The sequence below is a fragment of the Rhinichthys klamathensis genome, unplaced genomic scaffold (genome assembly GCF_029890125.1).
Source record: "Rhinichthys klamathensis goyatoka isolate OS25496 unplaced genomic scaffold, OSU_Roscu_1.1 h1tg000027l_1, whole genome shotgun sequence".
In the NCBI taxonomy this organism is placed as follows: domain Eukaryota; kingdom Metazoa; phylum Chordata; class Actinopteri; order Cypriniformes; family Leuciscidae; genus Rhinichthys; species Rhinichthys klamathensis.
The window spans coordinates 948,505-975,707 of record NW_026606577.1 but is presented as its reverse complement, the minus strand read 5'-3'; the positions used below and the strand labels follow the sequence as shown (position 1 = coordinate 975,707).

At 37.0% G+C, this 27,203-nt stretch overlaps 1 protein-coding gene across 1 annotated transcript; it reads left to right on the top strand.

Moving 5' to 3' along the window:
- The first annotated feature begins 410 nt into the window (after positions 1-410).
- Positions 411-22,709, top strand: antxr1b (ANTXR cell adhesion molecule 1b). Its single transcript, XM_056243902.1, has 18 exons — positions 411-993; positions 4,091-4,162; positions 4,531-4,602; positions 4,915-4,996; positions 5,078-5,111; positions 6,227-6,306; positions 6,598-6,666; positions 6,800-6,880; positions 8,562-8,622; positions 8,829-8,927; positions 11,620-11,689; positions 12,693-12,771; positions 13,712-13,807; positions 14,139-14,183; positions 16,918-17,013; positions 17,106-17,273; positions 20,093-20,173; positions 21,990-22,709. Exons 1-18 carry the CDS (start codon positions 839-841, stop codon positions 22,572-22,574), a joined length of 2,025 nt encoding a protein of 674 aa, XP_056099877.1. The 5' UTR covers positions 411-838; the 3' UTR covers positions 22,575-22,709.
- Positions 22,710-27,203: the final 4,494 nt, after the last annotated feature.

Genomic DNA, 27,203 nt, shown 5'->3' with positions numbered 1-27,203 from the left:
GATGTTTTCCCGATGGAAGTCAACTGTTTGGTTGCCCATAATTCTTCAAAATATCTTCTTTTGTGTTCAGCAGAAGAAAGAAATCCATACAGGTTTGGAACAACTTGAGGGTGAGTAAATTACATCATTTTTTGGGTGAACTATCCCTTTGACTATTTTTACAAGCTACATAAATGCAGTTCAATAATTATTCGAAATATATTTTAAATAAAAGTAATAAAGAAAAAATGTGGTGCCATTTTTAATTTATACATTCGTTACACTGGCGCGCCGAATATCCCCCCACTACAACAAAAATAAAAGTCACCACACTGTGGCAGCAGAGAACAAACATACCCTCAACAAAAAGCCCATTCAGAGAAAGAGAGCTGAGAGCAACAAAGAAAAAGAGAGAGAGAGAGAGTCAGTGTAAAACTGTTTTGAACGTTTTTCCAAAAGTAACCATGTCACTCCCTCTTTGTATTGAAGATAAACCCCCATTTTCACAGAGATCCAGACACCACCAGACCAAATCAAATTATTTCATGAAGATTTCAATCCAACCCAAGTCACTGTCAACATAGGTCTCAGGGGCACGCTGAGGGCCAGCACTTCAACAAGCCTGAAACACATCTGTGGCAGCAGCACAGCAGTATTAGAGTTATTTGAGCGTGAGGGAGTGATTCAGGCTCCTCAGGATCTGCAGCTCCAGGACTCCAGACCTGCTCCAACCTGGATGGATCACAGGCAAAAGAGGCTGCAGAGTAAATCATCTCCACCAAAGTTGGATGTCTTGCCTTGAGGGTTTGCTGGGAAGTGCCATTGACTTGTGCAAGGCTGCTGTTATCAACCTGGAATAATGTCCATGGACTGGCGTGGAGGTGACAGGCTGCTCATAGGCTTGTTTGTGATGCTTATCCTGAGGCTCAGCTGCTGTGCTGGACAGAGCTATGAACGCTGGGAGGCTGGGTCCTCGTGCTATGGAGGGTTTGACCTCTATTTTGTGCTGGACAAGTGAGTGTTTCCATTTCCATAAGCTTTGAGAGTGTCTTTGTAATGGCACCTGAGAATCTGATGCTGTATGGATGTTAATTCAACATCCATGACAACCAAAGGTCAAGCAGGCAATCATAGTTATTATGTCTCTGAAGAGACACATCAGCAAGCATTTCAGAAGCATTAAGCATCATTACAGTCTCTCGCATTTTGATGCTGCGAATCATGACATTTTAGGTTTGAATGTGCCTATATATATGGCATAAACCTAAGGCCTTTAAAATGTCAAATTTACCTGGAAATAATATTCTGTGCAGCATATCGGAGACGTCTAAGAGGGTCAGCTCCTGTATAACCTCTGCAATTTTGAGGAAGCATGAAAACATATAGACATGGTCAAAAGCATATCATGTGCAGATAAAATCCTCAAACGCAGAATGGCACTGCAGTATAGCTGTTGTATTGTATTTCTAATAGCTTTGTGGATGCATAACCATTTACCCTAAAACAGTAACTATATGAGGACAACAACCCAGAAAGAGCTTTGCAAAGACATAAAAACAGCAGAAGATCTGAAGTGATTATTGAAAAGACACTATAAAAGTTTTTCCAAATTTATTGATGTTTGTGGGATATTTTGGTTGTAAAGGATCATTTTCCTTTACTGTAGCTCTCTTGACGGTTTGCCCTCGGTTTGTTTATGATGTTTATTATATTCAGTTTCAGTCTGAAGTCACTTTTTAGGGTCATTATTTAATGGGAAACCCTAGTAGATTGATGCAGGTGTCATGAGGTGAAGGTGAGTGGAGCGTTTAGGGCTGTTTGGGTTCCTCGTGTGCTGAACCTTTTCACCAGCAGGGCCAGATGTTCCAAAGCCTCAGAGCTGTCTTGAATCAGAGTTCGCATCTGAGCACAAATGATATGGAGATGAGAAAGGGACCGAGGGGAGGGAGAGACAGAGAAAGTATGCCATTGTTTAGTCATGCTTTTAACATTCTTCATTCAAAAGCAAAGATAAACTCAGAGAAAAGACATGTGAAAAACACACACCCTGTGATGAATATGGAGTGCATTAGGCAAATATAATATGCATGAAAATATTTGGATTTCTCTTTGGAGGCAGAATAATACAATGCCTTCATTGTGCAGGACAACAGCCCAGATTTTGGAAAAGTCTTTTCAGTGATGGTTATAGGTTCTTATATGATGAGGTCATAGCGAAGTATTGGCTTACACTGCAAGTTTCATTTTCCTGTTGGAACAGTGCAGATGCACAATGGCAATGCTGAAATGGCCTTGGGTTGAGTCTCAAAATGTATTTCTTGGACTAGGTCTTGGCTTATGGGCTCAGACAAGACCACAGTCAATTTTCAATGTATTAAATGTGATAATTACCTCAATCACGGATCGGCAAGTGGTTAAGCGTTTGAAATGTATTCCGAATTTTCTCTTTTTTAACTCATTAAAATGGACAGCCAGCTTTTTGGACCCTAACAGGATCTGGGCCTCAAAAGGTTCACACTCACTTTCCTCGTGTCGAAATGTTCCAAATTTCAAATAGTGTTTTAAAATAGAATTATGTTTTAAATAAAGTTTGCAGTAATAATAAAAAAAAACGAAATAAAACTAAATATTTAAATAAATAAAAAATATTTATTCTCTACATATCTCCTCTTCACTAATTTGCTTCCTAATCTAGATGTCTAATAAACCAGCCATTGTATATTACAAAAATTGTTGGCTCTTTTACAAATTGCTTTAGTACGTCATTTCGGATAAAAACAGCTGCTAAATGCATAAATGTACAGTAAATGTGGTCTTGGCCTGGATCTGCGTCTTGGCTTATGGTTTCAGACAAAACCGCAACTTATTTGCAAAGGTGATAGTGACCTCAACCACAGGTCAGTGAGGTATTGCAGAGAATTTGAAAAAGCAGTGTTTCATAATGAATACTACAATAATTTCAGTCTTTTTTTCAGTTCGCTAAAATGCTTGGCCTTGCATGGTTCTTGTCTTTGTCTGAATTTAAGCTTTGACAAGTTTAGTCTTGGGTCTTGAATGGTCTGGTATTGGCTCCAATTCCATATCTTCACACCAAAAAGATATATATATATAAACTATCGAAAAATAGAACAGTAAAAGAATTAGACAACAATAGACTGTCCACATTAAAAGAAATGTGCATCACCATCTGTTGAACTGATCAAGACTGAATTAGCAGCACTGGTGTGTTTGTGGGGGTGTGTGTGCGCAGAGGAAAGCTTATGCTGACTTTGGAAGGCTTCGACGTCGCTTACGTAAGCTTAGCATTCTTTTTTGATTTGTCTCCACCACAATTGCCCTGCCAGATGAGCTATTACACAAGCTGAGCATTAAAGAAGCCCACTTAACAAGAAGTTAGAGTCTAGATGCTCAGATATCATTATCTGTGTCAGACGCTTTTTAAAACTACTTTTTAAGACAGTTGGAAAGGGACATGCTGCCATGCAAATCTGTAATGAATATCGAGATAATCCTTAAATAGGATATCAGTAGTGTGTAATTTCAGGGGGAAATCTCCACCACTATATGACCATGCAGCCTAAATCCTTTAGTGGATTCAATCCATCATGTGAACTTTTAAACGTTTTCCAAAGAGTAGGGTGTTTCCAAAGTACTCTGGTCTTGCAATGCTCTCTGCCTCTGCAATATGTCACATTAACAAAATGATACCTAGAAGATTGCATACACTGACATTTGTATTTGCATTTGCCTTTGCAAGTGGTATTTGTCCAGGAAAAAAAGACAAAGCACACTTTTTTTAAAAAGCAAAACAGTTCAGAAAAGATTTTGTCTTTGAATAATAAAGAAAATATAAAATACTAAAAAAAAGAGGTGCTAACATCATGTCCAATAAAACCAAAACACAAGTAACGATATGAAGAAATTAGTTGTTTACAAAACTCCTGCAGTATTTATTAGCAGATGCCTCTTAGCTTGATATTTTATCTAATGAAATTCATTCGTTCATTTTAGTGTCGCTTAATGTCCATATATGTGTATGACCATTTTTTTATTTTTTTATGTTATTTTGTGCAATCTAATACTGAACCCTTAATGCATAACATCTTCTCAGGTCTGGAAGTGTACAGCACCACTGGAATGAGATCTACTACTTTGTTGATCACCTTGCACACAAGTTCATCAGGTGATTCCAGCAGAAACTCAGCATGCTGACTTTTATTATTTTTTTGTGATCTCATTACAACAATGTATTTATAAAAAATCCGGTGTGTAACCTAAAGTTTTAGGTAGTTGTCCTGTTAAAATTAAATTGTCAAAACACTGCACACTTTACTGTGGTGTGCAATTTGGAGTTGCCACTGTCCAAAAAATATAATATAAATAAAAGGCTGCAAAGCCAATTAAAGTGCTAAGGAATAATGACAGCTTGTATAATAGAAATGGCTATAATGGAACTCCTAGTAGACCCTATTAATGTCAGCTAGTCGGCAACGACAGCATGATGGTCTGGGAATAAACCAATTACATTTTCCTATTCTTCTCTGTCTGCAGCCCCCAGCTCCGAATGTCCTTTATAGTCTTTTCAACGGAGGGAAGGATCCTGATGAAACTTACAGAAGACAGGCAAGAGTTTATAACACTTGCTGTGCTTTCATACTGCCAACATCTGAAAAGCTTTTGACTTTGATATCTCTTTACTTGCTGTGAGTCTGTCAGCTTTATTTGTGTCGATCCAACAAATCAAGAAGAGCTGGCAGCATTCACATCCATGCTGGTCCAGGCTTTACGCTCTATGTTAATTAATATGAATTGTATCTCTCTTTTTAAGTGTTTATTTAAATAAAAAGCAGTAAGCTAATATTGCATGATGTATAAATACTTGAATAGAGTAAATTGCCATGAAAAACTCAAAATGCTACAAATCGTAATATTCAGGGATCAGATTCGTGCTGGGCTGGAGGAGCTTCAGCATGTCTTACCAGGTGGAGATACCTTCATGCACAAAGGTTTTCAGAGGGTAAGCGGATATTGTAAAATACACTAAAGTACAAATCAGAACAAATGCAGTTTATTAAAAAAATATTGTGTGGTTTTCTAGGCAAGCGAGCAGATCTACTATGGAACAGGTGACGGTACGTTACGAATCAAATTCCTCTGGTGACTGACTTGACTTTTTTTTCCTTTCTTTTTTTTCAGTAGCTAGGATAGGGGTAAGTCCTGACCATATAGTTGACACAAAATCTCACTTTTGATGAATGGCTATACGCTACTGTATCTTTAATTTTGTCATTTCAGCTGAATATTAACACTTGTGAGATTTAGTCAGTAGAAAGGTTAATTTATCTAAATGTGTGTCTCTAGAAAATAGTGAATTATGACATTGTATTATGTTAAATATCTAAGTTTTTGTGTCTACTTGTTAATGAGAGATTTGTGGACACGTTAATGTTTTTAAATTTGTGGAGTAAAAGTTATAGTTTTTTATTTTGATAAAAAATACCCTAAAATTAGACCCCAGGGGTAAGGGCGGGTGGGGGTTTGGTGGGGTAAAATGGCCTCTGAATAATTGTACATTTTGTTCAAATGTTTCTATTTATTTCCTATAATAACACATTGGCTGATGCATCATCATCCTTCACATGCTAAACTTGTATCTAAATAGGTTACAGTTTAAAAGTGAATGCACATAGTTCTTAAGAGCCGGGGCATCTTTCCCCATGTTACCTAGGCTAGCTATAACGTTACATTTTTAACGCCGTTACAACAACCTGAAAAGTTAAACTAAGCCGATGTTTAAATTTAGCACATTTACGAAGTAGCCTACAGTAATTTCACTTGGAATCGATGCAAGCAGGAATGTCGCTTGCAAAAAAAGCTGTTTCATACATTTCAAAATTTTTGAAAACTATAACTTTTACTCCACAAATTTAAAAACATCAGTGTCCTTTTTATCGCACCCCCTCCCATGTTGGAAACGCTGGTTAGTGGTTATAATCCTGCTCGTCACAGTGCGAGTAGAACCAGAGGGGTTAGCTATACACGAAATGTCACTAATGTGACCGCACCATGTTTAAAGATGTCATATTCGTTCTTTCGCCTGACGAGGTTTGTATCGGATGTACATCGAAAAATATAAGTAGTCTACTGTCATTATCATGTTATTATGTTTACACAAAGAAAGTTTAAAACTTGTTAAAGACAGATGACGGTTCTATAGACTATTATAGATTCTCTCTTTCTTTGTTAGGATACCGCACTGCGAGTGTCATCATTGCTCTGACAGATGGAGAATTGCGCGAGAATGAATTTGACTTGGCAGCCAGAGAGGTGAGACCTTACACCTTATAGATCCTGTTATCCTGCCATATTTTCCGTTCTTTCTCCCCCAACATGAAAAATGTATGTAACACCAACAGCCTATTTAGCTCTGACTTTACCCTTTAGGCAGCTGTTATAAAATAAACTGAACCTTGGACCTTCTTTCTCTCAGACAGTCTCTTTTAGCCTATTATCTAGATAATATTTGCATAGTTTGATATTTCACATGTGCTGGCTCTAATTGAATATGCAACCCAACACATCTTTTTGAACCCTGTCTTTGATACGATGAAATGGCAGGCCGGTCGCTCACGTCAGCTGGGAGCTTCTGTGTATTGTGTTGGAGTGAAGGACTTTAATGAAACCCAGGTAAGGTGACAAAATGATTTGCCCCTTCATTGTGAGCAGGTCACCACAATCTGTATTTTTCAGCAACTGATGTACAATGTAAGAACGAAAGAATAGAGAAGCATATTTTTCATGATTTCTCATTCGGTCACAGCTGGCAACAATAGCCGACAGCGAAGATCACGTCTTTCCTGTTAATGATGGCTTTGAAGCACTGCAAGGGGTCATTGATTCAGTGAGTGAATTGACTAAACTCAGTAACAGCTACTCTCACATCTTTCTTTTGATCATTTTATTGATGTAAATAGCTGTTCCAAAACCTTGTGAGCTGCCTATAGGCAGCATTTTATGTTATCAGATGTGCTCTTTTGAGACAAAAAGCATGGCGTCTTTTAGCCAAATTTGCATGTATCATTCACTGAAAAGGCAATTTGATAACGTGACTCAGTGAAAAAAAATCAACATTTATCTTTAAAAAAATAGTTCAATCTTATTCAAATCCAGCAACAAGTTTGGCCAACATATACAGTGCCATGTATTTTGATGCTAATTAGAGTATCTCATCGTTAGCTAATCAAAAAAACACTGGTTCTACTAGCTGGCCTCCGTCGGTACACATTGTACGATTTTGTCCCAGACGAAAGATCACCAAACGTGGCGATTCCTGTGGTCGTGGCTCCTAAACATTGGCGCTACGTCGTACAGTGTGAGAGGTTCTGCCATTGTCACGGTCTTGCGACCAAAGCTAGCCTGCGATAATTTTCTGACAGTGTCAGAAATTAAGCATGATCATCTCACAGTGTGTTTGCTGCTACGACCTGCATCTACTGACTAGCCAATAAAATTATCAACGTGACATGGCGCTAAAACTTAAAACTACCTCAAGCTCCATTTGCTAGATTAGCATGCCAAGCTGGCCTCTTTTCCCTAGCCATGACCGCGTCCATATTCTCCTCTTTTTTTTCAGCGCACATAAAAACAACAATTGCCGATTCATCTGGCTCTATTTGTTCACCACTAGCGCATGCTGATGACGTTTTATTCTTCTATACTAACTTGCATCGTAGCCTACGATTCAATATGTATCATCATTGTACAGTCTACATATACATGTCGTACCCAAGTTTATTAGATCCATGAATATAGTGTGATTTGTATTGATTTTATAGGATTGCCAAAATCGCACAGTCTGTAACAGGTATTAGACTCACCCCCCTAAACCTCACTCCCACCCGGGTCACGGCACCAATATAACCGCTCCGGTTCTACTCGCACCGTAACGAGCAGGATTCTAACCAGCGTTTCCAACATAGGATGGGGGGTGCGATAAAAAGGACACTAAAGAGCGCGGCCTCTAACGTCAGTTGCTAGTATGCCTCTTGAGGCCAAGCGAGTGAGGTTTACTTAAACAGCTCTTATTAGCTGGCCTCCATTACACTCAAGATAAACTCTATTGAAATCAATTGTGAGTTGACGCATATTAGCTGCCCGTGTAGAGCACTACAATCAGTCATTTATGAGTTTTCATGAGTTAAGGCACGGGTATACTTCATGTTCTGCTCCATCTCGTGCACAGTTGAGCGAGCCTTTCAAAGTACACTCCTTTGGCCTTGAAGTCTAGTCACTCACATATGCGCTGTTGTACGCGCACCATCCGCAGGGCCACAAAATAATTGGCCTGCACGTGGAAAGACCCTCCTGATGACTAAAATTAAGTCACACGGACAGTGCGCAGTGCTTTAGAATGGTGCATACTGTATGCACTAGAGAGAAAGCCAGCTCACTAGGTTTGGGCACAGAGCCTTTATATCACACAAGGAAAACTTACAGTAAAAATTGGTGGATGTCTCTACAATAAATTGACTATGACATGCAAAACATTCAAACATAAATTCATAAATTTTTTCTTGCCTCAGATTCTGAAGAGATCCTGTATAGAGATCCTCGCCGTGGAGCCCTCGAGTATTTGTGCAGGAGGTAAACATACGTCAGGCCTGAAGCAAAGACCTAGTTCAGACAGGCAACAAATTTTTTTCTTTTCTTTTTTTTTACATATACAACTGTAAAACACCACATGAAATCTGAACTTTTATATGAACTTATATATCGGATTGCAGGGGGGGTTTTTTCTGTTCGGGACACATGTATATAACATCAAACGCAATGTGTTTCCTCCCTCCCAGAATCCTTTGAGGTGGTGGTTCAAGGGAACGGATTCCTTCACGCCCGCGATGTGAGCAGAATCCTTTGCAGCTTCCGTATCAACAACACCCTCACCGTGAGTAAGTGAAAAACAGCACAGACGGATTCCTGTTCCTTGCATTGCTAGCTGTGAGCTGCTGAATTATTAATAGGCCAACCTGTGTTAGCATTAGCTGCTAACCCAAATGATCTCCTCAGTTGATAAAGAACAAAAGTGATAGTTGATAAATGACTGAAACTTTTATTCATCCAGGCCAAGGTCAACTCACCAGAGGAAATCGAAAAATAAGCATTGTCTTCATGCATGTGGCAATGCAGACAGCTTTGTTTTTGTCTTTTGTAATGATAAAGAAGCCAATTGAATCCAAATGTCAGTATGGCTGCCGTGTTTTCTGCAATGGGCTCGAGAAAGGTTGGCCGCAACACTTGTAAATCACAAGACTTTCCTTGAACGCAAACCACATGTGCAACAAACACACATCTACACATGATTAAAAGACACACTATGGAAAATATTACCAGGACTTTTGGTTCAGGATATTAGATTTGTATATGTATTGGTTTGATTAGCATGTGTAGAATGTGTTAGACATATAGGTGAACAAATTGAATTTATTTTAGGGTATGTCGTAAATTATACTCCCCATCGTATGGCTCTTGCATAACTGTTACATTTGGTAACTAATAAAATGGCTCAACGCACAGCGCCTGGAGCGCTGGATTTATCTTGGAAGTGAATGGCTAGAAATTGGTCTGCTGCGGTGTTGATGTCTTAATGATTTCTGAGCTCTGAGCTTCTATCCTTCTCTCTCAGCTGCTGGTTTACTTAAAGAATATCAGATGGCACAGGGGAATGCAGGGCCCATCTCACCAGTGCGATTCTCGGCCAGGGTAAATGAGGCTTTGGAGTCAAACATTTTCCAGTTTCTCATTTTTCATGTGGAAAATGACAGGAGGATGAAAAATTCTGCCCTTCAGTTGTAGGCTGAACCTGAATGGTAAAGAAATGCAATGCAGCTTCAGTGTTTTTCTTCTGAAAATAATTATAAGTGCGGTAATTGCTAAGGCAAGCATCTCCATCACTTATACGTAGGGTTAGGGGCTTTTCAAAGGTCCTCAAATAACTTGTCTTGCACTGTTTGTGCTATATAGGCATGAATAATACCTCAAAGCATGCCGTTTATTGAGAAGAGGTGTGCTATTACGAGAAAATGAGCAAAACAACCCAATAGACTTACAAATTAACAGGGATTTGAGTCATATCTACAGAAGAAAATATCATAGAGACTTGAGTGTGGACACTTCTGACTTGAGACAGGGAGTCACCACCTAGCGATCACCCAAAACTGCCTAGAAACTACATAGTAACACCCTGGCAACCAACCAGATCACTGTATCATCTTGGTGTTGAGTTCTACATTAAGCACTGGAATTATGCTCCAAACAAATAAAAATCTATTTTATTATGGATTTGTTTATTAAAAACTTAATATTGGAAACTACAATGACATTCATAAGTTTGGGGTTGGTAAGATTTTTTTGTAATGTTTTTTAAATAAGTCTCTTATGCTCACCAAGACTGCATTTATTTGTAAAACAGTGACTGGTGATATATTATTCAAAATTAAAAAAAATAGCTGTTTTCTATTTTTATCAAGTCTTCAGTGTCCCCTAAAGGAACATGGTTGTGGAAAAATATGGGTTGTTGAAAAAAAAACATTGGTAACACTTTACAATACGGGTGCACTAATATGCATTAATTCATGTTTAACTAATGCATAGATAATCATGAGTTAATGTATGATTCATGAAGAACTAAACCATTAATTAATGATTACTGCATCAGCAACTAATAAAGAGTCTATATGATTAATAGATTAAGTAATACATGAATTGCTATTAATTCAATGTGTCATTGTGTATTAATTCCTTAATAACATATGTTATTAACTAATAGTGTAAATTAATGTGTTAATTACCACAATTAGTCAAAGCTATGCACTTCAACTTCCAGTTGTCTGCTTTAATTAATCATTAGCTAATGATTTGCAAAGGTATCATTATGTTATGACTTTACTTGTTGAGGCACATCGTTATTAACTAGTCATTTAGTAATTGTAGTAATTTACACATGAATTTGCACTAACAATAAAGTAATTAATCATGTATTATTGCATATTAGTGTACCTGTATTATCTGGAAGTTGAAATACAAGGCTTTGGCTCATTCTGGTAATTAACATATTAATTAACACTATTAGTTAAAACAATGAGTTATTAGGGAATTAATTCACAATTACATATTTAATTAATAACAATTCATGTATGAACTAATACATTAACCATACAGACTCTTAATTAGTTCCTAATGTGGTAATCAATAATGAATAGCTTAGATAATCATTAGTTACACATTAATTCTGTATTATCTGTGCATTAGTTAAGCATGAATTAATGCTTATTAGTGCACCCGTATTGTAAAGTGTTACCAAAACATTTAGTAACATTATAAATGTCTTTACTGAAGCTTTTGATATATGTAATGCATCCTTGCTCAATTAAAGTCTTCATTTCTTTAAATAAAAAAGGAATCTTACTGACCCCAAACCTTTGAACGGTATGAAACTATTTTTGCAAGGGTGGTTCAGATTGGTTTATATGTTGAGCTGCTGTAAAATTATCCACAAATACATGGTCAAAAGAAACAGAATCACTGAAATCAACCCTAAGGGCACTTGCCAAGCTGCTTCTTGTCCTGTGTGTTATTCTCCAGTGAAGAGGCCTCTGGTAGTTGAAGACACGTACCTGCTCTGCCCAGCGCCTGTACTGAAGGAGGAGGGAACGTAAGTGTTGCTGGAAACTCTGTCTTCAGCTGAAGCAAATAAAGCTAGAATGGAAAGAGAAACACACAAGCCAAGAAACAAATTCAAACATAGGACAGAAAGACGCCCAGCTCTCTCAAAGGCATTCTTATTCCAGGCTTTTTAGTTTATGAAGCATTGTAAAACATCTTCATAATCTTATATGTAGCCTACTGTACAGTAAAAATCAAATTTAAACAATACATATAGTCATGTCTTAATTTACAGTCGAAACAGTAAAAGGAAGTCCCTGCATAACCCATCATAGTTGATTCTATTGTATAATTTTTTTTATATTTGTTATTTTCAGATTTTACATGATAATATACATTACCTAAAAATGCATCACAGTTTCCACAAAAATATTAAGCAGCAAATCAGCATATTAGAATGATTTCAGAAGGATCGGGTGACACTGAAGACAGCTGAAAATACAGCTTTGATCACAGGAATTAAATCACGTTTTAAAACATCTTCAAATAGAAGACACATTTCAAATTTTAATAATATTTCACAGAATTACGTATTTTACTGTAAGTGTAATATCATACAACTTTTTACCGATCCCAGGGGTAATACTTTATAATACATTTAGTACCTTTAGTAAACATTAACAAGCACTTTTTCATATTTCTAGCTATTTGAATATCTATTAACTAATGATCCGTTAAGCATTATATAATATTTATTAATGATTTATGAAGTTATTATAGTTTTACCACCCCAGGATTAAAAATGGTAGTGTATATGTCATTTAATACACTGTATACCCACATTACCTTTTTTTTTTTTTTTTTTTTGATTAAGAATGAAGTTTATTTACTTAATAATTTTAAGGCAACGTTTTCCTAATTTTTTTTTAAGTTAAGTCAACTGATCACTATTTACTGTATTTAAATATGAAAGCCAAATATTTCATAAAAGAGCTTTAAAAAAAGAAGAACAAAACAAGTCAGGTATTTGTGTCTCTCTTTTTCCTTCATAGGTCTGCCTCCCTCCATGTCAGTATGAACAACGGCCTGAGTTTTATCTCCAGCTCTGTGACCATCACGACCGTCAGCTGTGTGAGTACAGTAACCCTGCAGGGCAGCAGTGCCACGCCCACTACCACTGTTACACTGGGCAGAGCCACTCCCAGTACCACTACACTGGGCAGTTCCTCTAGCTCAGCTCCATCTTCAGTCTACCCTCTGAACACAGTCAGTATTCTGTCCTTCTTGCCCTCTCTAAAAACCAACGCTCCTCTGGTGGGGTGCCTTTCCAACAGTACGCTGGTAGACTGCGGCAGATTTGCTGCGAGACAGAGGCCTAAAAGCATGTGAATTGATTGAACACCATTGTTAAGGTGTTGAATGTGTGATCTCATGAAAACATGTCCACGTCACATTTCACCTGAAAACCAGAAGATAAATATATAGATATAAATAAATATGTATATATATATTTTGCATTGTAACATTGTTTTTTAATTTAATTCAGTTTTTTTTTTACTCTGAAAGGTGATTCTCATAATCTTATTACTAATACAGTGATTTTTAAAATCAGTTGAAATATTGAATTATCTAATAATTGAATGGTTTTTTTTTTTTTTGCATTAGTTAAAAGTTATGAAAATAATCAAGAAAATAATGTCACAGTGCAAAAAAAAAATCTTAACAGTCAGGAAATATGGTTAATTTTCATTTCCAATCAAAATATACATTCTTATTTCTTTTCTTTGATTTTGTGGTGAAATGTGACTGAAATGTTTTTTAAAGGTTTCGTGAGATACTATATTTAACTTCCAGGCATAGTCACTCACACAGAGATCCAGATACTCTTTTAAAAAAAGCTCCTTGCTTAAATTCCTATTAATATTCTCTCCCTAAACTCCATTACACCGCAAACTTTTAAGTGGAACCCCATCCAGAAGGGTTTGAGTGTGGCATGAGGAAGATTATTCAATGTTTATTTCCTTTGGACCATAAACCTCCCCTGGATCTGTGTTTCTGCTCTGTCCATCAGACCGACGGGACGTTCTTGGCCATAGCGCTGCTGATACTGCTGCTGATGATCGCTATGGCCATACTCTGGTGGTTTTGGCCCCTCTGTTGCACCGTGGTAAGTCTCGCACTGAAGCCCCTCATCTCAGCTTTCTTTTTCAGAAGTTACCCCAACCGGAGGCCAAAATCCAGTCATTACTGTGCTGAAAAGTGGGTTTCAAGCAGTTCTTGAGTCTATAATCTCTCTTCTGAAGTGCAAATGAATGTGAAATTTTGAGCCATGGAAAAAGTATCGCTAAGAAGTGAGATGGGATAAAAAGAAATAAGTTGGGGTTTTTTTAAATGACATTTTGCATTAAAATCTCATTTCCATTCCTTCAAAGATGATTCCTGTGACATGAAAGACTGTAAAAAAAAAAAAAAAAAAAGTTTCTTTTCATTTGCAACAGATCGTCCATGAGCCGCCGCCGCCACACGTGATGGACGACAGTTCGGTAAGAGATGCTTTCTTTTGGTTTTGCTTTTCTTCCATGTTTTTCAGAGTCCTGAATGATGTCAAGATCACATATTGCAGTCAGCAGTTGGGAGACCAGTGTGAAAAATCTGATTTTATGTCCATCTCCAGACCTGCACGTTTAGTAACTGTAGAGGGATAGTTCATCCAAAAACTAAATAATGAGGGTGTCATTATTTACACACCCTCGTGACGTTTTGAAAGCATGTACCTCTCTTGCTTCTGTGGAAATCAAAAAGGAAGTAATTTAGGAAAATATCCAGGCTGATAGTAACTGGAGCTGCTAAAGTGATAGTTCACCCATAAATGAAAATTCTGTCATAATTGACTCACCCTCAAGTTGATCCAAACCTGTATGAGTTTCTTTCTTCTGCTGAACAGAAAAGAAGATATTTTGAAGAATGTCAGTAACCAACAGTTGATGGGCCTCATTGACTTCTATAGTATACTATGGAAGTCATTAGGGCTAGTCATCTGAAGCAGGGTTATTATACTTAAACTAAATCTAAAACCATAAAAGAATAATTTGTCGCTTGAATAAAATAAACTTTAACTGAAATAACACTGGTCTGAAGCCATGTGATAGCTTTGTGTAAAACAGATAAGACATTGAAATTCTTCCCCTCTGCTGTAGCTCTCAAGGCACATTTCGAACAGCTCGAATTAGATTGGAGAGCCAAAACAGAGGGGTAGAATTCTAGCAAATAATCATTTTAATTGAATGTAATTTTCAATGCCATGCCTTGCTGTTTTGGTAGGAGCCACAGTGTATTCTCATCATGAAACCTTTTTCCAATCCAACAAGATTTCTTCAGGGGGGTTTGCTTGTGAGAAGACGCCAGCTGACATTTGTTCCAAACATTTGCTCAGCAAAGTTTTCACAGATGTGGTCCCGGGTGCCAAACTGATAATGACAAAAGACAGAAAGTGTCAGAAAATTATGTGATTTAAGGTCTCGAATTTTCAAAGAAAATTCACCCTGTAATGATGAATTTTAATGATTTCCCCCCTTTTGGACTAGGATAAATGTAAACATCTGGAGACGACATGACAAAGAGCAGTTCCACTGTTAAGGAATTTTTGTTGCCTACTACCTCTTCAAGTTTATGAATTTTTGAGAACAATTTAATTGTCCATAGCACATTTCAACCTGGACACGTTGTAAGTCTTCCTCTTTCCAAGTCTCAGATTTCTCCTTCAAAACAGGAAATTCCACAAGCTTAAAGCAGGTCTTGCAGTGTCTGAGGTAACAGTCTGCAGTGGAAGTATAAACTGATCCCTTATTCCTGCTCTCAGGGTCATCACTGCGACATTTAGATCTTTTTACCTCAGAAAGATCAACTGTGCTGTACTAGGGATGGGTCATGATGGTTGAAAACAATTCACACATATTAACTACTGTGTTCAAAAGTTTGGTGTCAGTATTTTTATTCTAAGATTTACTAAGAATGACGTTTATATTTAGCAAGGACGCGTTGAATTGATAGATGGTGAGATTGAATACATTTACAATGTTATAAAATATTTCGATTTCTAAAAACTCTGTTCTTTTGAACTCTGTTCATTAAAAAAAATCCTGGAAAAAAATTGGGTTTCCACAAAAATATTAACTGTTTTCAACTTTGATGACAATTTTTTGAGCAGCAAATCAGCATTTTTGAAGGATTTCTGAAGGATCATGTGAGTAATGATGCTGAAAATTCAGCTTCAATCACAGGAACAAATTACATTTTAAAATATATTCAAATAGAAGACTGTATTTTAAAAAAATCTTACTGACCCCAAACTTAACACATTTAAAAAAATAATTAAAATGTAACAATTTTATGATTTTTTAAAAAAATCTTTTTTCCAAACGCTTTGGTTCATCCATTAGTCAACAGTTCTCCCAAGACAGCAGAATTAAAATGGAATTTAAAAATTACATTTAAAAAATTGTTTTTTTATTATTTTTAATGTATCATTTTAAAAATGACACATTTTTCTTAAACCCTGAAGACAGTGTTTAAGATAAAGTTGTGGATCATTCCCAGATTGCAAAAGTTTCAGCAGAGGGTAATCTAGGGTAAAACTCAAAATAACAGTTCTTCATTAAAACGGTTGCAGTCCGACTGCAAGGGAACATATGGAAATTAAATTCTGTCTGATTTCTTATGAGCCAAGAAATTCAGATAGATGACAGGAAGGTATAGGCTGACATCATTTCCTGGGGTGCTTGGAAAGGATTATTTTTTCATGGTTTTGAACTCAAAGTGTATTTCAGCTCATGAGAATAAATAATTACTTTGTTCTTGTTGCGCCCTTGGCATAATCAAATCAAACAAAGGATGCATTCATTTGTAATTGGCTCTTCCAAACACTTCAAATGATCTCTTTAATGCTTAATAACTGGGTCAGTTTGGCTGGTTAGCGTAAGCCAGTCCGCCCCTGCTGCTAGATGAAGTAACTACCTATGCAAAAATCATCTTTTTCTATTATCCTTCACTGAATTTTTTTAAGTAATGGAAAATATTTCACTATATTCTTGTAGATGTTTTTAATTGCCAATGACAATTTTTAAGTTAGCATGGAATTAAAATCAACTATTTATTTACTATTTATTTTACACAGAGATGCATTTTCACAATCCAATCAATCAATCAATCAAGTTCTGCTCAACATTTCTCAATGAATAATTCGCGTCAATTTTTTAATGACAATGTCTTTCTCTAAAGGATGAAGAGGATGAAGGCTACCCAAAGAAGAAGTGGCCAACAGTGGATGCTTCGTACTACGGTGGGAGAGGAGTTGGTGGCATCAAAAGGATGGAAGTAAGTCAAGGGTGTTTGGAAAGAAAAGAACAGCTTGCATTCGCTCCGGTCCACTGCAGTGATACAAATGTGTGTCTCCGTCACATTTCCAGGTGCGCTGGGGAGATAAGGGATCCACTGATGAAGGAGCCAAACTGGAGAAGGCCAAGAATGCGCGGGTGAAAATGCCCGAGCAAGAGTTTGAGTTTCCCACCACACGGACCCTAAACAACGGCATGCGAAAACCAATCTCCCCTCAGAAGTGGTACTCCCCTATCAAGGTAGATCTGTTTAAGCCAAAGGTTTTGTTTGTCCAATTAAAAGTAGGTTAAAGCCACACCTCTTCAAACCACCACGAGACGAGAGACAAAGTAAACTCTCAAAGTAGAAAATCACGGGTTGCCATCTCATAATCATAGTTACAACATGGCGTGAACGCAGCATAAGCTCGTTGTTTTGGTTCAGGAGGAACAGTAAAAGTTTTAGTTGTGGCGCTCGGTGACACGTCTGTCTATGCATAGCATGTAACGCGCTGATGATGCGTGATGAGGTATGGACAGGCAGGTACAACAGCGCATCATTGCATTCAGACCGAATGTAATGTTTGGACAACATTTTTTGGTCCTGAAACTTCCAGAGAATTGTACTGTACATGCTTTAATATTTAGACCACTATTATTGACTGCTATCAGGATGTGAAGAGAGTTTCAACCAGTATAACAAAAAGTGTTTATAAAAAAAAAGCCCTACCTTTAACTAAGCTATTAACTCAGTTAACATAATGAGATAACCAATAAAACAGTCTGAAAGCAATGAAAAAAATATTCTGAAAAAAAGGTAAAATAATGAAATATTTGATGACAGTTAATTGACAAATCTTTTTACAACAGTCAAACAAGTCTTCTAATAGATGTTATAGATATTTACAATTTATATGGATTTTTTCATCTATACATTATATTGTTAGTCATTTGATTGATCCATATTAATGTATTGTGACACATTAGATGGTGTTCCCCACCAGACGTTTTTACACCAACAGATGAATTAATTCACACAAAATGACAGTATATATTACAATTTTTATTTATTTTTTATATCAAATTTGAATTCTTGATTCACCATGTTTTGCTGGTGAACAGCATTTCATTGTTGGCCAACCAGTGACCAGAACCAAAGCAGCTCTAACCAGCTTGGACCAGAATTAAAATTCAGATTGGTCTAGGGATGGCATTGTAAAAGGTAAAAGGGATGGCATTGTAAAAAGGTACCTTTTACGAAGCCAAAATATTTTCAAATCCCAGTGTGTCCTCACAAAAACACATTAACCAACAGCTATGGATGACCCAGTACAGTGTCATGCTTACGTTATGCTCATCTGGTGGACAACAAATGTCGTGGCCAGGGTATGGAAGACTGGAAGGAGCTCAGAAGAAGCGGCGTGCTGCTGTGGTGGCCTCGGCCAGTCCGGGAAGCGGTTCATGCATTGTTTCATAATGTCTCTGTCAGATGGAAGGGGAGGGTTGATATAAACCAGACGCTGAACCGAGCTGACCCAAGAGAGATGAGCTTTGCAGAGCTGGTCCGTTTCCCAACAAAACAAACTCCTTTTCTCTTTCTCTTCCACCTTCTTTCCTCAGGATTATGTTGGGTGACAGTCCTCTCTGAGAGGCAGAGATTAAACACACATACAGGTTGAGAAAAATGAAGACAAACTTCAGTCTGTGTGATTCTGCACGAAATTCACTCTGTTTAGTCTCCATTGAAGCCCACAACTCTTCAAGAAGTGAAGTGAGATGTTATCCAGGACAGCGTGAGGCAAATGTTCCTAATAACTGTTTCTAAGAGAAAATTATTTACTGTACCTCAGGGAGTTATTGGTGGTTCCAACAGCCAATCCTCTATTGAGCTATATTAAAATATTTGGATGTTTTGTCATATTGGACACATTTGTGTACTAAAAAGCAAGTCTAATGATTTGTAGCTGACTTATAAATGGAAATCCATCCCAGCAATCTCGATGGAATTGCTACAAAATACAAAACAAAAATATGCCACATACAAATAAAATGAAGGAATCAGTTATCAATGTATAGATTATTTTTCATTTAAAAATGTTCACAGATGTTCACAAAATTCACAAATTAAAATGGTAGTTGAATGCAACAATAAATAATGAATAAAAACAAAATGATGCATAGAATTTTAATTATTTTCAAATGATTTCCAGTTGCTTTTCTTAATCAATTTGCATTATCCACTTGTTAATCAAGTAAAAAAAAATGCAACTGGACCCTTCATATGTGGAAACAAGACATGTTCCTTGGACACACACTGGCCACCAACAGAGGCAAATGTTGTTGAAGATTTATCAATTTAATTGTTTATTTATCAATTTGAAAAGTAACATTTTATTATTATTAAATACATTGATACTTGATTTATTTTTATTTGTTCAGCACTCCTATTCTTCAATATCTGAGAAAAGTAACAGGTAAAATTCAGTCTGCTACATCCTAAGCAGTTTATTTTACTGCCAAATAATGAGAAACTTTACATGTCATTGAGTTGAAAATACAAAGTGAAGAGTCAGTCAATTAGATGTTCCAATTAAATGTTCCAATTAAATGTTCCAATTATGTGCTCCAATGAGATGTTCCAATTAAATGTTCCAACGAGATGTTCCAATTAAATGTTCCAATCAGATGGTCCAATTAGATGTTCCAATCAGATGTCCCAATCAGATGTTCCAATTATATGTTCCAATTATGTGCTCCAATGAGATGTTCCAATTAGATGTTCCAATTTTAGGAACATACATTTCTTTCTCATTGCTGTTCCACTTATACAGAGGCATATTTCTTTGATTCAGACAGGAAATTAGAAACTTAGAAACTTGTCAATTAACACTGCATAAAATGAATGTAAATGAAGTACCTTGGTCCTCTGTCTCTTTGCACAGCTTTGGGTAGTCAGTTACAGATTACCCTGACAATCACTTTTGCATTGTTGATGAAGTGTGTTTTGCAGCTTGAATTTCCCAGCAGCACGCTCTGAAGTGTTGATCTCCTTGAACCGCTGTTGTGTTTGAATCTTTCAGGGGAAACTGGATGCCCTGTGGGTGTGGCTTAGGAGAGGATATGACCGTGTATCCGTGATGAGACCTCAACCTGGAGAGAAGGTGATAAATAGTGTCATGCATTACACAAATGCTCCATAAAATTGCAGATATTTTGTCAGTTTGTGGCTTACGCATATATACAGGTATATATATATATATATTTATATTAAGGGTGTAACAATATATCGTGTCACAATATATCGCAATACAAAAATGGATAGTGACAATATTTATTGTGTATAGTTCACCCAAAATGAAAATTACTGTGTGAGAAAAAAAATCAAGTTTTCAGACTTTTAGTGTCAGTACTACATTAAACTAATATACATAATGTTGAATATAATTTTTATAATAATACAATGGGGGAATATTTGTGGGTCCTGATAGTGCCAAATGTCTTATGTTACCAGTAAAAAGTGTCATACATTATTTTAAATATATCTAGTCAGTGACAGAGTGCAAGCATATTCGTCTAAAATAATTCTGTATTTTCAGCTTCAGACTCATCAATATTTTTATTCTGGTGTCACCATTGTCCTGTGCATTGGGTTACCAGCACCAAGTCCAAGCCTATTCATTTACACCCACAATGTAATATAAACTTAAGCATTTTAATCAACAGTACATTTTTTATCGTATCGTATCGTGAGTTCAGTATCGTGATATGTGTTGAGTCGTGACATGAGAGTATCGTTACACCCTACTCAGCTGTGCTTATTGCTTATGTCTATGACAAATTTTTTTAAGTTAGAAAAACACTACATTAAAAGGCAGAATCTGTTTCCACATAAGGAGGTAATAGTAGTTAATGCCCAGAAAAGCAGACCTCTGGGTTTTTCCAGAATCTATTCTTGTTAAAAATGTTGCAGGCAGATTGTGAGGATCACGTGAAAAACAATGTGAGGTATATTGAGGATGAAAGGAGGCCAGCTGTTAGCAATAAGTGCAGTCAGAAACAGAGGCAGAGTGAAAGTACTCAGGACTCTGGCATTGGTTCAGACCAATAGGACCAGTCTGCTAATATGCCTCCTGCCTAAAGGAATGCACCATAGTCTGCTTAAAGCATCAACCACCCTCCCCTTTCCCTCAGAGGAATGCACAGAGGGGAGTTTTAGGCTGTCTGATCTGCTGTGGTAAATAGAACAAGAACGCTGGACAGAAATCAAATGGCCTTTAAAATGAAAGCAATTGGCCTACATCTTCACAGGGAAAGAGCTTCTGTTGATACTTTAAAGCAATATTAAACTGCACTGAACCATATAACACAAAACTGGGCTAAATTCATCCCACGAATGCCACCTTTATTATTCAGAGCCATACTGTGGGAAAAAAACCCTGATTTCAAACAAGTAGAAACTCTTACACTCTTTTCCTTGATCTTTTAAAATAAGAGTTTGATGTACTAAAAACATGCTTTGGATAGTAATAGTGCAAAAACAGCTCATTCTGATGTTAGAAAACAGAAACTATTAATACGTATATGCTACCGTTCAAAAGTTTGTGGTTGGTAATATTTTTTTTTAATGTTTTTGAAAAGGCTCTTCTGCTCACCAAGGCTGCATTTATTTGATCAAAAATACAGTAAAAACACTAATATCGTGAAATATCATTACAATTTTCAAATGTAATTTATTCCTGTGATCAAAGCTGAATTTTCACCATCATTACTAGATGAAATAGAAATATTTTGTAACATTATAAATGTTTTACTGTGACTTTGGCTCAATTTAATGTGTCCTTGGGGAATCAAAGTATTCATTTCTTTAAAAAAAAAAAAACTACTGACTCTTTTTAGGTTTTCAGAAGCTTAGCACACCCATGTGTAAAAACATATAAAAGCTTATATAAATGGTTTTTTACATTTTTTACTCTCTAGGGTCGCTGTATGAAATTCACCCGTATGAAATCCTGCCCACCTCCTCGATACCCGCTTTACAACAACCCCTCGGGCCACATCTACAGCCTCCCCCATAGCAGATGCCCTCCTGTCCCACAGGGCACCCTGCCGCCCACCCCACGCTACTCCGCCCACTCTCCCACCTCCACCCTGCCCCCTTTGCCATCAACCCCACCCCCAACATCCATAACCCCTCCCCCTTACACACCACCTCCAACCAGAGCTCTTCCTTCTACCAGTCTGAGTATCAATGTGACTCTGCCTCCTTCTCCTCCCACACCACCCTCATCACCCAGCACCTTGACTCCGCCCCCTCAGGCAGCTCCGCCCGGGCAAGCCCCGCCCCCTTCTCCTCCCACACCACCCTCATCACCCAGCACCTTGACTCCGCCCCCTCAGGCAGCTCCGCCCGGGCGAGCCCCGCCCCCTTCTCCTCCCACACCACCCTCATCACCCAGCACCTTGACTCCGCCCCCTCAGGCAGCTCCGCCCGGGCGAGCCCCGCCCCCTTCTCGTCCACCTCCACGCCCAGGCCCCGAGGACCCACAGTTCTACCAGGACTGAGTAGATCCAAGAGATTTGCACAAGAAAAACTGCTGGTTATGCTGGTGGCAAAAATTGAGACCTACATTTTCCAGGCAGAGAAAGGAAGGAGCAGCACGATTATTCCAACTGGCAATGGCTGCAGATGGCAGTGACTTCATTCTGATTGGTTGACAAACATCCAAAGGTGTTCATTTTCTAAAACTGCACGTCAAAGTAGTTCTAGGTTTGTTAACTTTCAGAATCACCTTGCCATGTTCGTTTTTTGTTTCAAATGAACAGAACGCCAAAGAGAGTCAGAGCAAAAGAACCAGAAAGAGACACTGACGAAGCAAATCGGATACAAATGATAAACATTTGAATAACAATTTAAAAAAAATCCATGGAATGCATAGTTATTTGAACATCAACATGAGGTAATGGTGTCTTGAAACAGAATTTTTGATGATAGACCATTAAATAATTGACTATTCGGCAGTCTGTTGACAATTCTTTGGTAAAAAAGTAGCCATATTCCAATACCTACTGTCTTCATTGTTAGTAAAAATGAATCTGTAAATTACTCACATTGTCATCATTATTAACATCTTAATTCGTTTTTCAGATACATTAGAAAAGGTCGAACGAGAAGCATCAGTATTACAGATCATGTTCATGTTCAGCTTTGATGCCTTTTGAATAGGTCATCTGCAGATAAGACCTTCAAGTGACTGCAACAATGGAAGGGAACATTGACAAAAACTGAAACCCAGAAGAAAATGAACATGTTTGAGCCACACATTTCCAATTTCCAATGTTTGAGGAACAATGCAGGCTTTTATTTTGTATACATGAATGCTTTCCAAACAGCTGTGCTAAGAATAGATCAATATTCATGATTAAAAATTCATGAAAAAAACTAATTCTTTAATTTAAATGTTCTGTTGTTTGCCAGTGATGCATTTAAAGGGATAGTTCACTGAAAAGTGAAAATTCTGTCATCATTTACTCACCCTCAAGGATGAGTACTCACAAATGAAGGATGTCCGGGATACTCTTTTCCATGAATTTCGTATATTTCCCAGAATATTCTGCTAAAGAAAATCACACAAGTTTGAAACAGCGTGATAATGAGTAAACGATCACAGAATGTATAATTATTCTGCAAACTATTCATTCAAATATGGCAGAATCTTGCCGTTTGAACTATTCTTTCTTTTTTTTACTTAATGTTTTTTTTTTATTTCTCATGCTGGGTTGAAAGTTTGTGCTTGAGCTGTTGCAGATGTTCAGTGTGTGTCAGGCAATTATTTGTAAACGAAGAGCATGTTTTTTACACGCTTCAATTAAATGTTGGAATTTGTATTTCTGCGTCTTACATTTGGGTCAGTATCATTTATAAGGGCTATCAAGAATTTCAGCAAAATAGCATGTTTTGAATGGCTTTTGGGGAGTATAAAAAAAAAACATCCACACTGTTGATAAAGGAAACACTCAACTTGAGTCACATGTCCTTATGCAAATCAAATATCCAGAACTGGTTCTGAATCAGCTTTATGAACCGTGGTCAACTCATTCTTTGTAATGATTAGCAGCACACTTATGGATTATGGATTTATATTTGAATGCTACAGTACATTAGAGTGTTCCTGTACTACAGGAAATGTATAATTCATGTGCCTACTGTTGAGACAAGCCACTCAGATATAAAATATGAAGCATGGTTATTTGTAATTCTCGAAACTCAAGCTCCCTTTGAAGGCTCTATAAATCCAGCATAAAGTCAACCTGGAATTAAAATGAACCCTACTGAATTTTATGTTTTCCTAATTGTGCATGAATCATCAGTGTACGTTTTTCAAAATAAATAAATATTTAATTATTTCTGTTCACAATCGTTTTTCAAAAATTCATCTCTGGTCACTTACACTGCAGAGGCTTTTGAATATAAAGTTAATCAATAGCCGGCTATTTAGTTACTTTATGCTGCGTCTGCAATCTAATGCTGGTTAATGTCACACATGCAGGTTATAACAATAATTGCAAATACTGAACAATAGATCTGAAAAAGCAGCGTTACCACTGAAATATGTAGAGATGCTCTGGAGGGTGAACTTGACATCTAACCCCCATGCTCTGGTCCAAAAGTCCGGTCCATGTAAACACACATTCACATCATTCGCTCCACTCTGGAATGTAACGGCTGCTTCTTTCCATTGCATATCCTGTTTCAATCAGAGATGCCATAATACAGAAGCAAAATGGGTTGTGAATGCAGTTTCATGTTGACTTTACTGGGTTCTCCTCCCAGTAAATATGTTTTAAAAATGTAAAATTGCATTGGCATCTGCAAGTGGACTACATTTACAAACAGTCTCGCTCAATTTACAGAAAAATACACTTGCATTCTCTTACACGTCAGATAAATAGAGTTTGATGAAGCATTCAAGCAACGTGGCAGTGGTTTCTGGCTCTGTTGTGAATACCTTTTTTTTCTGTCACAAAGGCTTTGCAGTCCTGTTTGTTGATTTATTTTATGTGAGACAGTCTTCTCAGTCCTGTGGCTAATGACATCAGCTCTCAGCTTTCAAGAGCCAAGTGTAGTAAATACCTAAGAGGAGGATAAAGGATTTAATCTCATGCTGAAGTGTGGCAGACTGACCTGTCAAAATGACTTCTAGGCGGATTATAACAGCTGTAATTGATTCCTGGTCATACTCACCCTACTGAAAAGGTTGTAAACATTTCAAGAGGTTTGTAGCCACAACAGCAGAATAAAGGGATTCTGTTGGAGCTGTTTTCAGCCTCCCCACTGTTTTTTTTTTTTTTTTTTTACTGATGGCGTTTCTATTCAAGAACAACACATAAATACTTGCATTGAAAACAGGGCCTGAAACTTTTTGCCACCCCTGCCAACAGCCTGTGACTTTAGGAAATTTACCGGCCATAAATATGTTTTACCGGCCAATGACACAAGTTAAATAAACAGTGCTTTCCAGGCAGGTCTAACAATAGTTTTCAGGTACAGAAATTGAGTAAAGTAGGCTAATCAAATGTAAAATAACACTGCATAGTCTTCACTGTATAAATTAAACACAGATTGATCCTTATTAAAGTTCAAAAGTTATTCAGTCACGAGCAGTGAGTGATTTTTAACATTAAACGCAGACAGCGTCAGGAATATTAGGCTGCTGTCACTTTAAAACCGAATACACGGATCCAATGATACATTCTGTACATGCATTTTCTTTCTCAACTGTTCATTTAAGACGTAAATTATTTTATTTTTTACTATAGGATACTCACAGAGACGGGCATTTTTTTTTACATAATTTGGTGTGAATTTGTCTGATCGTGCACGAGAAGATTTTGAAAGAGAGCTCAATTTAGCATTTGCGTGCTGTCTGAGACTCGGCTTTCTGGGTGTTTGAACTTCCAACACAGCGCGCGAGTAATAAATTGAGTTCCCGTTCATATCTTCTTGTGTTTGAATATTTGAACTGGCAAGGAAGCTTACAATGACTGTTCAGAGCATCATTTATGTTTGTTCTCGATCATGTTCTCTATAGCATTATATTGTTAGAATTTATAAAAATATTACCAGTCGACAGCAAACTAACAATCGTTAGAGTTTAATATACTCGTCATGCCTATTTTTTTACTCGCATGTTGAACTTTCTATATGTTATTGTAACTTTATATATTATATGTAACTTTCTGTGTTATATGTGTTATATGTAACTTTCTATATTTTATTGTGGGCAATAAACATTGAAGAGGGACGCGAATCATATCTAAGAATCAGAATCGTATCAGAATGCTTGTTTGACTGGTAAAAACTACTCCAAACACATAAAAGCATGCATAACATCTTAGCAACCAAGAAAAATACTACTCTAATCTCCTTAGCAACATGCTAAAACACTCAGAACACCTTAGCAACCACACAGCAACACACTAACAAAAGAACTCTAAAATGACCAAAACTAAAATAAGAATCAGGCAAAATAGAAATATTTAATTTAATAAAGATTTCATTTTTAAAGAAAGAAAAACTAATAAAAATGACAAAAGCACATAACATTTCTAAAACTTAGACTAAAAATAAAATGAAAACTGAAAATATAAAAAATAACAGTAAATTCAAAATATGAATAAATAGAAGAAGAGTATATAAAATAATGTCAGCAATGTCCTGGCAAACAACCAAAACACCCCAACATTTTTTTGAAAATAGTAAAAATCTAGGTTTTAATTGAAGCTTGAGGGTCGTAAAAACAGATGTATTAATTATTATTATTGGAGTACTAATGATCAATGTTTGATTATTGCAGGATCCTGACTATAATAAATTGCTGTGACCTTTTAATTTTTGTCTTTAGACCATGACACACAGAGCTACATATAAAGCAGGACACAAAGCACGACTGGTTTTGAAAGGCGAGTGCGCGTGCAGGGTGGAAAATTCCACTCTTGTGTTGCTCACATTCACAAGGACAATTGGCCGCAAAACTAACCGGGAAACTATTAAAAGTGTTACGCGTCAGACAAGAAATGAGAAAGAAAAGGATTTTATTTCTTTTTGAATGCTAAATGTAGGCTACATAATAAAAGAAGAAATCAAATATTTGTATAAATCCTAAAAACAGAAGTCAAGGGAAGACAACGTTT